The sequence below is a fragment of the Melozone crissalis genome, unplaced genomic scaffold (genome assembly GCF_028551555.1).
Source record: "Melozone crissalis strain CALT ecotype California unplaced genomic scaffold, PUWL_Pcris_2 ptg000056l_1, whole genome shotgun sequence".
Taxonomy (NCBI): Eukaryota; Metazoa; Chordata; class Aves; order Passeriformes; family Passerellidae; genus Melozone; species Melozone crissalis.
In genome coordinates this window covers 6,534,061-6,549,259 of record NW_026535834.1, presented here as the reverse complement: position 1 = coordinate 6,549,259, position 15,199 = coordinate 6,534,061, and the positions used below count along the sequence as shown (strand labels likewise).

General features: G+C 44.9%; 1 protein-coding gene across 2 annotated transcripts in view; it reads right to left on the bottom strand.

Moving 5' to 3' along the window:
* Positions 1–15,199, bottom strand: part of ARMH4 (armadillo like helical domain containing 4) — a 62,226-nt gene that overhangs the window by 33,013 nt on the left and 14,014 nt on the right. For both annotated transcript variants that reach the window (XM_054286771.1, XM_054286773.1), the window contains exon 5: positions 6,298–6,552. In XM_054286771.1, coding sequence (XP_054142746.1) covers positions 6,298–6,552 — 255 coding nt within the window. The remainder of the gene's footprint in view (positions 1–6,297; positions 6,553–15,199) is intronic.

Sequence of the window (15,199 nt, the reverse complement as noted above, 5' to 3'; positions counted from 1 at the left end):
CACCTTGGAATTAGATCTGACAAGGAGTAAAAGCCATCTCAGATGTGAATTGTCCCCTCCTGGGAGCTGCTTTATTGTTGTAACAGCAAATGTCACCCTGAGCTGGCAGAGAGGATCCTCACTGCTCACACACAGCATGCACAATTCCCCCGGACAAGACAAACCTGATTAAATATCAGTCTGCTCCAGGATTAAGATGCAACCATGAACAATCTCTTAAGTAAAAAAGAAGCAATTCCAAATGGAGTGCACATCCCTCAGGAGGGACAGAAACCTGAGTTAGGCACAGATTGATGGTGGGAGCTTCCCTGCTGCTTGGGAGAGGAAAAGGGAGCTAGCAAGGAACATATGGAACTGTATAAATTATTTGGAGCACCCAGAAAAGACAGGAAGAATAATCATCTCTGTTCCTGAGACTGCTCTTTTCTGTCTGCAGCCATGTGGAACCCAGAGCCTGCACGGCCACAGGACTGCCATAAATACCTGGACAGAGGATTGCTGCAGGCAGCTGCCCTTGGAGCACGTGGGGAAGGGAAATTTGCTGGTTACACTGCTCACCCTGGCTCCTGCCAGCCTCTCCCACCTGGCATTCCTGTGGACTGTCAGGATGGGGACTCTGAGGGTCCATTCCAGCAGAAATGCAGGTGTGCACATCCTGCCCCCAGAAGGGAAAGGCAATGCCAAGCACTCATTTAATTCCCCTCCTTCAAATCCCCACTCTGCAAAGGCTCCCCTGTGAAACCAGAGGGGTCACTGGGCCTCTCTGTGGTTTTCTCACCACCTTTAAAGCACAGATGAGCCTTCCCAGGGTGATTAAGGAGATAAATGCATTAAAGATTAAAAGGCACTCCAATGTTCCACTGCCATGAGCTGTAAGAGTACTTAAAATAGATCCATTTGGGGCAGCAATTAAAGAACATATTACTAATTTCTGAGTCTCAGCTCCTGCCTTCCTAATGCTGGTTATTTTTGCCCATAAAAGCATTAATCCTATCTTCCTGTAAAAAATGACATTTCAAACATTCATCATCTTCCTCTACTGTCCTTCTGCTCCTCTGCCTCCCCATCATTAACCAGAGGCATCTGTTATATGGTTTATGCAGTGCAATTTGTGACCACAGATCTGCAACACAATGAGAGCTATTTTCTCTGTTAGGAGCTGCTCAGAGCTGCAAATATTTTTTATCCATTATATTAAAAATATATATAAAAATTCACATTCCAGAAGTGTGTTTATTATGCAAGTGCTTTGTCATTACCTGAGAGAGTTATACAACCTTCCATTATAGTGAGAACTGATGTCCTACCCACAGCAGTACATGAAACACAGACATGGTTTCTATTTTGGAAACTACAAGTTGAGGATTATATTGTCACACTTCATAACTTCTTCCTAAATTGCTGGTTTGTTTTGGTTTTTTTTTTTTGTTTGTTTAATCTCTAAATCCTATCCACAGGGATGGTCCAAACTCCCCTGTGTGCAATTCCTCCATGGGAAGATGGAAATCAAAAATAAATGCTGTGGAACCAGGCACCTTCTCACAAGCTACAACCCTGTGATGTGGAATTGCCATGAACAGGTGGATGCAAAGAACACCCCAAAGGGTCAGCTAAAGAATGGCAGACCTGGACAAAAATTAATTTAGGTAAAAATAAAAATAAAAAATACAGAATAGCACCTAGCATACACACAAGCCACCACAAAGAGTAAATCCAGATGTAATATGGAACTGCAGGTTGATGGAGACAAAGGTGCAAAGCCAAGTTAGCAAACATAGAAATATTACATCAAGTGCACCCTAAATGGAAAAAGAATAAACCACCAACTCCATACCTTTTAAATGCACAAAGCAAACCACTGCATGCCCCAATGGGGTAAAATTAAAGGCTTAAACTTGTTCTAGATCTGCTGCTACCTACTGTGGATGGCAGGAGTTATTCCCCTTGGGATGTGGAGGACAGGCAGCACTGAGGCATCAGGAAATAGCTGGGAAGTCTGAGGCCATTTTCCTCTTGGCTCATTCTTGTTAAATTAGGAATTCTCACAGAACTGAGGGAATAAACACTCTTGAGAAGGGGGGGAAGAAGCCACCACCAACAGAGCAGAGGGGTTTGATCTCCTTGGAGCTGCACAGCAAAATCCACCTGCTCTGAGATGCATGAGGACCATAAACTAAACTAAACTAAACTAAACTAAACTAAAGGACCATAAACTGCTCACCAGGTCTGAACCCACCTCAGCCAACTGCATTTCTCTGGCAATGCATCACAAAAGAGGGAGCAGGGGAAGATCAGGTATTTTTATTTATTCCCTGAAAATTCACATTAATCCACCTGGTTCTTCTGACGCTCTCCAGGTGTTCAGTGTTTGCCTACCACACACCACCTACATATAAATAAAGAAACAAGTACCAAAGCCACCTCACAGGGAATGCAGAGAGGTCCAAAAGTGCTGCTCTGCCCTTCACTGGTAACCTGTGACACCAAACCAGATCCCAAATCACATTCAGACCTTGCTCCCCCAGAGCTGCAGGGTGCCAGGATGGCTTTTGGAGGGTGAAATTCTATTTTATAAATGCAGAGATTTTCTCATTTTCTGCTTTACTCTTTGCCTTTATACTGCTGGTTAGAGAGCCAGTTGATGGGCTGTAAAACTGTCAGTCTCATTACTGGCACTAATAAATGGCTTTTGCTCAGCTGGAGTTAATGTGGGACCATCTGACTGCCCAGAACTGACATTTTTAATGATTTTGTTCCTCCAGTGCCTTCTTATTGACCACTACAAAAATCCAAGCTGTCTCTTGCTCTGCCAAGCTGTTTTGTGGATCAAGCTCCTCGTTCTCCAGGGATCTGCAGTTGTGTCAGCCATCAGAGCAAGCAGCCTGGATAATAACTGGCCTGAGAACAGCTATTCCAACACTTCTGGGCTCTTCTGCACCCCAGATTTTAGCATTAAATGTCAAATTTCTGAAGGCTAGAGGACAGAAGCATCCCCAGGAGGAAGAAAAGTGTGAAAAGTGTTTTAAGAATGGAAAATGCCAGCTGTAAAAGTTTGGTGCTTGGATGTTGTCCCCTCTGTTGGGTGCTGTCACCTTCCCTCAGGTCTCCCTTTCCAATGCTGTATCCCAGGTGAAACAGAACAACTTCCCCTTCCAAACCCTGCTTAATTTACACAAAAAGGGAAATTCTTCACATCCCAGGGCTGTTTAGGGAAGGAAGAGACACACAGAGCTCTTCTGGGCATGTCCAGCAGTTACAAAGCAGTCCCCAAATTAAAAGAACTGGATCTTCAAAGATGAAAATCACCTGGAGAAAAAGGGTTTCAAAGGAAAAAATAGCCCAGCCAGCAGATCTAAAGCTTAACAAGTCTTTCACAGTGAGTCTGGTGTCTCCAGGTGCTCCAGCAGAACAATGGGAGCAGCTCCTCCAGCTTCCTGACAGGTTTTGGGGGGGTTTCTTCTGTTCTTAACCACCCATTTTATGCTTTTTCCCATCTTTCCTGTTCTCCCAAACCCTCTCCATCAAGGACCAGGCATGGACACAGAGGCAGCCTGATGTGTGCCACGAGTCCAGAGCTGGGATCCAGGGCAGAAATCCTCACCTGGCACAAGCTGGAGAGGGCAAGGGCTGCAGCCCTGCAGAACCATCTCCCATTCCTCACTCACTGCCAGGAAATCAGCTCTCACCCCCTGGGTTCAGCTCCTTCCATGGATTTAGGTTATCAGTGTGAGCCCATGCAAGCCCTTGGTTTTCACAGAATCACAGAATTATGCAATGGCTTGGGTTGGAAGGGGTCTTAAAGATCATTTAGCTCCCATCTCCTCATCTAGTTCCATTTCCTTTGTGCCTCTAAAACATAAATAAATTCCCTTTCTCTTAATAGTACTGCTGAGCAGCAGCACACTGCAGATGGGGAAGGAGCAGTGTCACTCTCCTGTGACACTGAGGCACTGAGGTCACCTGGACAGGAAAAGAATAAATGGCTTTTTACAGAAGTGCCTGCCTGCTGGAATCAGAGGGCTGAGTCACAAGCAGAGAGGCTGAAACCACTGTGTGCCCTCTTTTTTTGCCAGCACAGCACTGCACAAAAGTCCCACCTAACTCCTAAAAATGAACTCAGCTCAGCCACAGCCTCATCCTCACCCTCATGGGTGTTGTACTGGCTGGAGCAGCCTAAAAACAAAAGGAAATCCCAACCACTTGGATCTAGTGAGTTCCAGAGAACACCAAAATCCTCATGTGCCCAGTGCTGCAGAGCCATCACTGTGATGCTGACCCAGCTCACACTGCACAGGGAAGTCAATAAAACATAAGGTGGGGAGAATCATCCTGCCTTTTACCATCTAGTCTGTTAATTCCTTGTCTGAAACTTCTGCAAAGAAGCCGTTTCAGGGGTCTGAGAAACAGCACCAGGCCCTGGTTGTGACCGTGTTCACAGGGGTTTTAGGATGAGGGAAGAGACAAGGATCTGACTCCATGTTTCAGAAGGCTGATTTATTATTTTATGATATATATTACACTAAAACTATACTAAAAGAATAGAAGAAAGGATTTCATCAGAAGGCTGGCTAAGAATAGAATAAGAAAGAATGATAACAAAGGCTTGTGACTTGGGCTCTCTGTCCAAGCCAGCTGACTGTGATTGGCCATTAATTAGAAACAACCACATGAGACCAATCACAGATGCACCTGTTGCATTCCACAGCAGCAGATAATCAATGTTTACATTTTGTTCCTGAGGTCTCCCAGCTTCTCAGGAGGAAAAATCCTAAGGAAAGGATTTTCCATAAAAGATGTCTGTGACACCTGGTCACTGCTTCCTCCCCTGCCTGCTGTACCAGATCTGCAGCTCCTGCCCTGAGCCTCTTCCTCCAGCAGCTGGAAATGCAGCTGTGACTGCAGCCCAGACACAAACTATGAGCTGTGTCTGGCACAGAACCTCCTCTGTAACCCCAAAGCTGGTGGCAAACATTGTCACATACAACTCTTTGCATGTTCATGGCAAACATTGTCACATACAGCAGCACCACACATCTCTTTCACCCAGCTTGCCAAAGACAACCAGAAACCCTTAAGGACTCAAATTATTCCCCTCACACAAATCCAGGGGAACAGCAGGACATGTGAGACAGCCCTGACACAGCCCTGACACAGCCACCACCCAACAGAGTGCTTTTCAAGCAGGATTTAGTGTGACAGAGAGGGATCAGTCCTGCTGCAAACTCAATCTCCCCTTCAAAGGCCAACTCTCCCACAGAGGTCTGGAAATCAAACCTCCCACACAGTTCTTGAAACACAATCTTTGATTCAATTAAGGAAGCCAAGATCACTAAAGCAGGCTGGAAACAGCATCACTGAGGAGAACATCCAGGTAAAATCAGAATTATGCTTCCACGGGAAGCGATAGAAATCACATAGATATATATGAAGGACAATATATAAAAGCTTTGTGGATTTTTATTGGATGGGCTTCTCAGAACAGCTAACTCTAACAGTCACACACAAAGACCTTCTGTCTAGATGTGGTTCAGCTCCCAGAAATTCACCTGGAATGTTCCCACTGTGTTTGACAGGGCTTGGCTTGGGAATTGAGTATGCTGGGAAATTATTCCAGAGCTTTTGCCAAGCTGGACAAGTTCCTTTCTCGGATCTCCCTTGTCCCACAGAAGCTCTGACCTGCATCTCAAGGACCTCACACGTACAAACACTGACTCCTAGGTGGAGTAAGGCTAGAAATTAAACACAGGGCCTTCATGTACAGCAGGAATAAATTTATAAAGCTTTACAGAGGCTTTGCAGGTTTCTCTTCACACTGCCAGCACAGCTTCCCAAAGCTGGACCATAAATGGACCTCTTAAAATGTCAGAAAAGTTAAGTCAGACAAATGTCCTGAAGTAGCAAAGAGGATGAGGAGCAAATACCCAACTTCTCTGTCCCACAGGACAAATATCCCTGCACCAACCCATCCTGGGCAAAGGGAACTGAAATCTGCCCAGGAATCTCACCTGAGAAGTTTTTTATTGTCCAACCTTGGAGCAGGACAACACTAAGCTCTGGGAATGAACGAGCAGGATTGGAATATCCATATTTTCCCCAAAATGACAAGTCAGGTCACGCTGTCTGGGACACATCCCAGTTTCCCCCAGTTGTCACGGGTGAACTGGGATTCCTCAGGAATGACCCTGCTCTGTGTTCAGCTCGAGAGCCAACCCATGGCTGGCATGAGGGATTGTCTCACGCGGAGTGAAGAGCAGGAGGGGTGAAGGGTAAGGAAGAAGGAAAGGGATTTTCTCTTACCCAGCCCCTGGTTCTGCTGCTCCCACTCAATGGTGTCAGGAACCTGGTAGGACACCCCAGCCAGCTGGGCCACAGGGTTCTCCAGGCCAGCCAGGGGCTCCTGGGAGGTCTCTCCTGGAATTGTGAAGCCTGGCAGGTCTGTGTCACCCTCCATGCTTTCATCCATCAGGTCTAGGTCTTTGTCCTCCTCGTCTTCCTCTTCCTCCTCCTCTTCTTCCTCCTCCTCCTCTTCATCCTCTTCCTCTTCCTCACCCTCTGGCCAGGGAGACAGAAAAGAAATGTCAAGGAATATATTTAACTAGAGCTCAAAACAGGAGAGCAAACTTGAGTCAGCAGACACACTGCAGTAGTAGCACCTGTACTATATATTCTCCTTATGGTTAAGAGTTTATGCAATTGCAGTTTAAATTGAAGTTGCAATTCACAGGAGATGATTTCACATCTTAACATGGGGAAACTTCAGCCCCACAGCATCTCCCTGCAATTCAGCACAACATGCAAGGACAAGAGTCCAAACCCAGAAATCATTTTTTACCCTGGAGAAACAGAATCTTGAAACAGAATTGTTTGGATTCCTTGACATTGATGTTCAAGGCTTTAAATGAAATCTTGTGGCTGATCATTTTATTTCTGAACTGGACAGCAGTTACTTTGGGAGTGGGAAGCAGAAGGGTCACAGATCTCTGTGGGGAGCACCAGGTTGAGCTCCTCCAGAGCAGAGCAGCTGCAGGAACCTGTCCCTGTTCTCTGGCAGCAAAAACACCCACAGGGCTTCATCTGGAGGAGCTCATCACCACTGGAACTTGCTGGGGAACAAGGAGATGTCTTCTCAGACTCTCAAATTAGTGGAAAAGACAGTAAATTTTTGGTTCCTAGCAGCAGGGTGCAAACAAGGATGTGCACGTGTAAAACACCTGGGTTTCTGTAACTGCAGAGCTCCCTGCTTAACCCATCACAGAGAGATGCTCTTCCCCTGATTTCTGATCTTGGAGGCAGCAATGAGTTAGTTCAGTGTTTAACTGATTGATTGAGTCTTTCCCAGCTCTGGAAAGGGCACAGCTTTCAGGACCAGGTTGCTCCAAGATCCCACCTGGCTTTGGAAAGGGCTGGAAATAAGGCAACACAGCCAACACTTCACAGGAGAGCTGATAAATGAGACTTTGATGAAATTCTTGTGAATTCAGTGCAAGGTCTCCCTGCCCATGGAAGGTGGGCATAGAAACAAGATGATCTTTAAGGTCCCTTTCAACCAAAACCATTCTGTGATTCCATTAATTCTCTGCTACAGCAGATACCCATTTATTCCAAAACTGTTAACATAGGAAAAAATAAATATTTAAGCCATATTTCATACCTAGGATCTAAAATGGCAACACAGGAACCCCTGTAGTGGATCAAACCAAAGGCTTTTTCCTATTTTTCTTCTATTTTTTTTCTATTTCCAGCCACAACTGGCTGCAAATGCTGAAGGAAGTCTACAGCAGGGCAAATACAGAGCCAGCCTTCCCACAGTTTTGTGGGGTTTTTTTTCCCAAGTTATAGTTACCAAAGTCTCAGGGACATCCTCTGCCAGAATTTGCATTGGAGCAATTTAATAGCTGCTGATGGAGCCACCCACCAGGGGAAGATAATATCTGGAACAATGGCATGCTTTGAATTTCTCCCAGTTCCTTTTTCAAGGCTGAGAATTGAAACACAGCATTTATGCACTTTTATCTAATTTACACCAACTCTGCTCAGCCCTGTAAAAAAATCCCCTCCTGGTGTAGTCAGCCTGCGTGCAGGCATTAAAAACTAACAAACCACCCTTTGTTAACCAAATCCTTTATTTGTTATATTTGTCACCCAAATATTTCTGCTGTAGTTGTAGCTCCTGTAGGTTGGTGGCAATCCAGCCTGGATTAAATGGCCTCCAAAATTGGGATATCACAGGAGATGGGAATATGAGAAATCAGTGGCTGCTATAAACCCACTGTGCTGTGCCAGGGCATCTCCCTGCCCTGGAATTCAAGGATTTGCTCCCAACCACTGCATGTTTTCCTCAGCTCACCAGACAAGACAATCCCAGTGCTGCCTTTCACTCCTGTATTCCATACAAATGAGCTGCTGCTGCTGGGATTCAGCTGCATCACCCTGCTAGAGCCTGGCTTTTGGAAAGATCATTCCTGCCACACAGAGCATCTAATGGAGCTCCCAGGGATGCAGCTAGCTAGCCCCTTAAATTCCCATTGCATTTTAGAGGCAGTTTCTGTATTGTAATGTGCCCAGCATTTAGAATCAAATCAGAATTTTTCTCTGTCAAAATGCATGTTTTCATACAAAATACACAGCTGTGAAGCTGACAGTGGCACCTGGAGAGTGCTCACTGCAAAGACAAGTGAATACAGGTAATTTCCCTCTGCTGAGAGTAACACAGACATCAACAATCCCAAAATTTACCAGCAGAGACCCTGAACAGCCAGAAAACCAAAATATGAACAGAGCTTTCCCCTAGACTGGGAAAATCAGCCAAGAGAGAACAGGCATTGGGTTTTTATCTCTGAAAAACTTCTAAAAGGGTTTTAGAATACCCAATCTAAATCTTCCTTGGTGGAACTTTCAGGTGGTTTTCTCTTACACAAATTCAAAGATTTCATCCTAAAACAAAACCAAACTGGATCTCCAGCAGCATTCACCTCAAAATTGCTCTCACACTGAGCCATGCCAGGCACTCAGTTTAGAAACATAAAACTATTTTAAAGGGGGAAAAAAACACCCAAAAATGTTGCACAATCCCAGAATTTACCAGCCAGAACACCAGAGAAGAGGAACATGAACAGAGCTTTTCCCTAGACAGGGTGGGAAAAGCAGCCAAGAAGAAACAGGCACTGGATTTTTACCTTTGAAAAACTTCTCTGGGACAAGGGTTTTAGAATATCCATTCTAAATCTTCCCTGGTGGAACTTAAGGTTGTTTTCTCTTACCCAAATTCAAGAATTTTCTCCTAAAACAAAAACAAACTGTATCTCCAGCAGCATTCACCTCAAGACCCAGGCTAGAGACTCAGCTCAGCAACACAAGTCTATTTTAAAGGGGAAAAAACCACCCAAAATGCTGCACAATCCCAGAATTTACCAGCAGACACTCTGAACAACCACAACACCAAAGAGGAACATGAACAGAGCTTTTCTCTAGACGGGGTGGGAAAAGCAGCCAAGAGAGAACAGGCATTGGATTTTATCTTTGAAAAACTACTCTGGGACAAGGGTTTTAGAACATCCAATCTAAATCTTCCCTGGTGGAACTTCAGGTTGTTTTATCCAAATTCAAAGATTTCCTCCTAAAACAAAAACAAACTGTATCTCAGCAGCAATCACCTCAAAATTGCTCTCACACTGAGCCAGGCTAGATACTCAGCTCAGCAACACAAAGCTATTTTAAAGGGGAAAAAGCACCCAAAATGCTGCACAATCCCCAAAAATACCAACAGAGACTCTGAACAGCCAGAAAACCTGAGAAGAGGAACAGGAATAGAGCTTTTCCCTAGACTGGGTGGGAAAAGCAGCCAAGAGAGAACAGGCATTGGATTTTATCTTTGAAAAACTGCTCTGGGACAAGGGTTTTAGAAGCCCCTTGTGATTTTTAGCAATCCCAGCGACACACACCTGCCAGGATGGAGTGCTGAAGGCACAGATAGCCATCTCCCTGTCTCCAGAGCCTGCAGGCAGCCAAGCTGAACACCCAAATTGAAAGTGCTGAGACCACTTATCACATGTGATGATCACCAAGCTCCATCAGCCAGCAGGCAGGCACAGCAGAGAGCTGTGAGTAATGAGATCCTTGCAGCACAGCCCCTGCAAAGGGGGAAGGAGAAGGCTCTGAGCTGGTTCCCTTCTCCTCCCTGCCTCATTCCTGCATCTGAAATCAGCTTTTTAAGCCCCATCCCGAAATGCCAGCAGCTTGCCTTGCTGCAAGGTGCAGCGCAGAGCACCACTCGGTGGTCACAAGGAGGAAGCTGCACTTCCAAAAAAAAACCCCACAAACTTCCCAAATGTGGGATTTCAGCAGAGGAGGCACAACTCAGAGTGCAGAAGGCTGGGCATACTCATAAGGTGGGAAATGGGAGTGAGCAGCACAGAGCCAAGGCTCAGGCTGGAGGTTTGTGCTTCACACTCCTACAAAAGTCACATTTTCCCTCCTAAACTGGCACCTTCTGGCCTTCAAAATGCCTCAGCAGCAAAATGAAAGAAAACTGTTGGGAAAGACTGAACGCAGCAAGGAGTGAAAGTGCAAAGCCCAGCAGATTCAGAAGTAACTCAGAGTTTCATGTGCAGCTCAGTGTGAACTATTTTTGTGTGACATGGAATGGTTTTTACTCTGAGATTAGAGTCCAACTGTTAATGCTGCACTAAGCCCCAAGTGCCACATCCACACATCTTTTAAACCTCTCCAGGGATGGGGACTGGGCGGCCTGGCACAATGCCTGACCATCCTTTCATTAAGGAAATTTTCCCTGATATCCAACATAAACCTCCCTTGGTGCAGAGCTTGAGGCTCTTTCTCCTTGTCCTGTCATTTGTTACCTGGGAGCCCCAAGGAAAGATCTGAGATAAAATAACACACTTCAAGCAGAGTTTTTCCAGCTTTATTAATAGAAACAGCCACCACTGGGCTTTATCATGGGACTCTGAATGGATCCATTACTGACACAGGTGAGATCCAGAGGATGGGATTTGCTTTTTCACCTTGTGCTTGCTCCAAAAGTGAGGCTACACATCCACAATGATTTCTGTGGCTTAGGCAGAACTGAGACCCCCTCACACCTCCCTTGTGAGGCATTTCCCTGACCCAGCAGGAACCCACCACCTGAGGAATCTGAAGCAAACCAGCAGCATCCAGCAGGTAAAAGCACCAAAAAATCAATTTTTGGGCATGCGATGGCTTGGAAGAAGGTGGAGCTGAAGCCACTGTGCTCATATCCTTGCTGAAGGCAATGGAGCTACAGCAGGTTTGCAGCTGGAGAACCCTTCACTGGAGAGTGATGTTTCTATATTTAGGTATTTTCCATTAATGTTTGCAAACACTTGGATTGCTCAGGAGAGGCAGGAAAGCATCGTTCTGTCGGGCTGAACACACAGCAGCAGAAAGATCTTGCTGTGCCCTGAGCAGCCAGAGGCTCTCAGTGGAAGGTGACAGATGCACTCAGAGGCACAAAGTGAATTCAAAGTACAAAAAACCCCCACCCCACCAAAAAAAAAAAACCAACCAAAAAAAAAAAGCCAAAGAAACAAAAACAACAACAACCCCCCCCCCCACAAAACAAAAAAAAACCCAAACAAAAAGCCCCCCCAAAAAAAGCCAACAAAAAAACCCAAATAAATTTTAAAAAAGACAAAACAAAAAACTACACAAAAAAACCTCCAAAAAATCCCAGAATAACCTCAAAAAAACCAAAAAACCCCAAAAAACTCAACCAAAAAAAAAACCCCAAAAAACCAACCAAAAAATCCCCCCAAAAACCCTACCAAAAATATCAAAAAAAACCCCAAAAAACTCAAAAAACACAAAAAAATCCCCAAAATCCCACAAAAAAGCTCAAAAAACCCCAAAGAAACAAACAAAAAACCCAAAACAAACAAACAAAAAGAAAACTCAAAAAACCCCTAAAAAACAAGGAAAAAAAAAACCACAAAAAAACCTACCAAAAATACCCCCAAAAAACCTACCAAAAAAACCAAAACCAAACAAACAAACCAACCAAAAAAAATCCCCAAAAAACCCAAAAAAGCCCCAAACAAACAACCCAACCCAAACTAAAAAGGGAAGAAGCTGCAGGACAAAACCTGCAGTTGTCATTTGCTCTGTCCTTTCCCTCCCTCACACCAAACTCAGGGGATGAAGGTGTTCAAAGGTACCACAGAGGATTGCAGTGATCCCTGCCAGTTTTAGCTGTGTTTTTATGTGGTGCTCAGTGCTGCAGGGTGACCCTGTGTGCTAATACACCATGTAAATGTGTAAATAATGCTGTGTGAATACCAACAGGATCAGGGATGGGGCGGTCTGTGGCACTAAGGAGCCTCTGCCAAGGGTTTTCTCCACTGAGCTTCACTTTCTGCACTGCTTCTGTGATCCCAGCTGATTGTCAAGGCAGGGAGGCCTTTCTGGGACAAATCCTTCATTATTAATGTGCTGCCTGCATGTGATCAGTCAATGTCACCATCCAGCAGCCCCAAAATGCTGCCAGGAGCCTTTGGCAGCCTGGAAGGACAGAGCTGCTGGGAAGGTGGAGAGGATCTCACCAAGCAGTGCTCCTGAGCTGGGCCATGGTGTGTGATGGTGTTCACAGGGGTTTTCAGGTGAGGGGAGAGATGAGAATGTTGACTCCATGTTCAGAAGGCTTGATTTATTATTTAATGATATACATTACACTAAAATGATACTAAAAAGAATAGAAGGAAAGGTTTCATCTCAGAAGGCTCAGCTAAGCTAAGAATAGAAAAGGCAAGAATGATGACAAAGGCAGCTGCCTCAGATTCTCTGTCTGAGCCAGCTGACTGTGATTGGCCATTAATTAGAAACAACCACATGAGACCAATCACAGATGCACCTGTTGCATTCCACAGCAGCAGATAATCAATGTTTACATTTTGTTCCTGAAGCTTCTCAGGAAGAAAAAATCCTAAGGAAAGGATTTTCACAAAAAGATGCCTCCAACAATGGTGGGGCAACAACCCAGGCACAGAAACTCTGCCAAAAATCAGAATAAACCCCCCTGGGATGGGTTCTGCAAGCCCAGTCACCCACACTGCAAAACCACACAAGGGATATGCAGGATGTGGTGTTGTCTGTGCTCTGGAAAAATCAATCTCTTGGGAAGTTTCAGCATCTGGGCAATGCACAGAGACCGGAGAAGGATGTTGGGAGGAAACCTGGTGGGTCAGATCCTACACACAAAGCAGGAGGACACAACCCTTCTCATAGAAGAGATTTACACACCACAGAATCATTAAGGTTAGAAAAGCTCTCAAATCATTGAGTCCAACATTCCCCCAGCACTGCCAAGGCCACCCTAACCCAAGTGCCACATCCACACATCTCTTAGATCCCTCCAGGGCTGCTGACTCCACCACCACCTTTCAGTGATTAAATTTTGCCCTAATACCCAACCTAAACCTTCCCTGGTGGAACTTCAGATTATTTTCTCTTGTCCAAAATCAAGGATTTCCTCCTAAACCAAAACCAAACTGTGTCTCCAGCAGCATTCACCTCAAGAGCCAGGCTAGAGACTCAGCTCAGCAACACAAAGCTATTTTAAAGGGGAAAAAACCACCCAAAATGCTGCAGAACACATTGCATGTGCAATAACCAGTTTGCTCCCTGGCTTGCTGCTGTTGGACCAATCAGGATAAAAATTAAGACAAAAAGTGGCAATTTATCAAGTGAGGAGCAGTCAAATCAGTGCAGATTTAATGGCCATGACCTGTGAGTGGACAGGGCAGAACAAGACAGATGAAGGCAGATACAAGAGTTTACAACATGTCTTAACAAAATGCTTCCCCAGGAAAAGGGCTGTGGGCATAGGGATTTTTTACAAATCACAAAAAAATCCCCAAACAATGAAAAAAAAAAAAAAAAACCCCAAAAAACACCAGCAGAGACAGAAATTCCATTTTCATTGGAAAAAGCTGTTGGTGTTCTCTTCCAGAAGCATTCAATTCAACCCCACTGCCTGGGAACAGAACAACCAACAGGCCAAGAGTTAAGGAAACATTTAATTCCAGCTTTATTTTCTAGACAAGCCCAGACTGGACCATCACAGATGATGAATATTGGGGGGGCAGGTCTGTCATTATGGGCTACAGTCTCTGGGTTTTAACTCAGAACCTGTGAGGAATAAGGGGAGCCAGAGGGAAAATGACTGAGTGCTCATTCAGCTCATTTCTGTCTAATTTCCTGCTCCTTCCCCATCCTGATCCCCCTCTTGCAGTGCCCCAAAAGCTCCCAAAAATCCCCATGAGCAACACCAGGCATGAGCAGCTCCAGCAGAAAATGTTCCTGCTCATCTGCACCCACCTCCCTGGGTCCAGGAGGGCAAACTGCTTAATCCTCAGATTAAAACAAACAGAAACTCATTAAAAACTTTCACTCACGCAGCCCAATTACACTGCAATAATAGCAGCTGTGGGGGTTTATCTGTTATTTTTGTCCAAGCTTGGAGATAAGCTACAGCATTGAAGTGATATTTAAGTGAACTCTCATTTTTTGGGGGGGGCAAATCTAAACATCTAAGACTGTGTTAGAAACATCTAATACAGTTCAAAATTCACCCCAAAAAAATCACAAAATTCACATAAAAGAACAGGATCAAGGTGGGTCAGACTAAGAAATACCTGTTGGCGGCAGAAGAGTGGCAGAACATCACAAAGAACAGAGAGCCTGAAGAAGGGAAGGCTCCAGAGAAACTTTAGGGACCCTTCCAGTGCCTAAAAAGGGTCCCAGAGAGCTGGAGAGGGAATTTGGATCAATGCATGACAGGATAAGAGGGATGTCTCCAACCTGACAGAGGGCAGGGCTAGATTGGAGATTAGGAAGGAATTCTTGCCCATGAGTGGAGTGAGGCTGAGGCTGTACAGAAAAACTGTGGATGTATCAAACACTTCCAGAAGAGAGAGAAGGAAAAAAAAGAGTTGGGTTTGATACAAAAAAATTGTCACTTTTTTCATCATTTTTTGCTACAAAGAAAAAGGAGGGATGAGCCAGCACCTGCTGAGAAGAAGATAGAGGTCAACAGAGAGCAGTTCCCATTTCAGTGGGAGCAATAAACAAGATGCAACAGGAAATTGTGGACCAAAACCATTTAATAATTCATTCTGCACGTGCTTTAAGCCTTCTGCTCCTTGCCAGTTTAATTGATAGCCAAAGA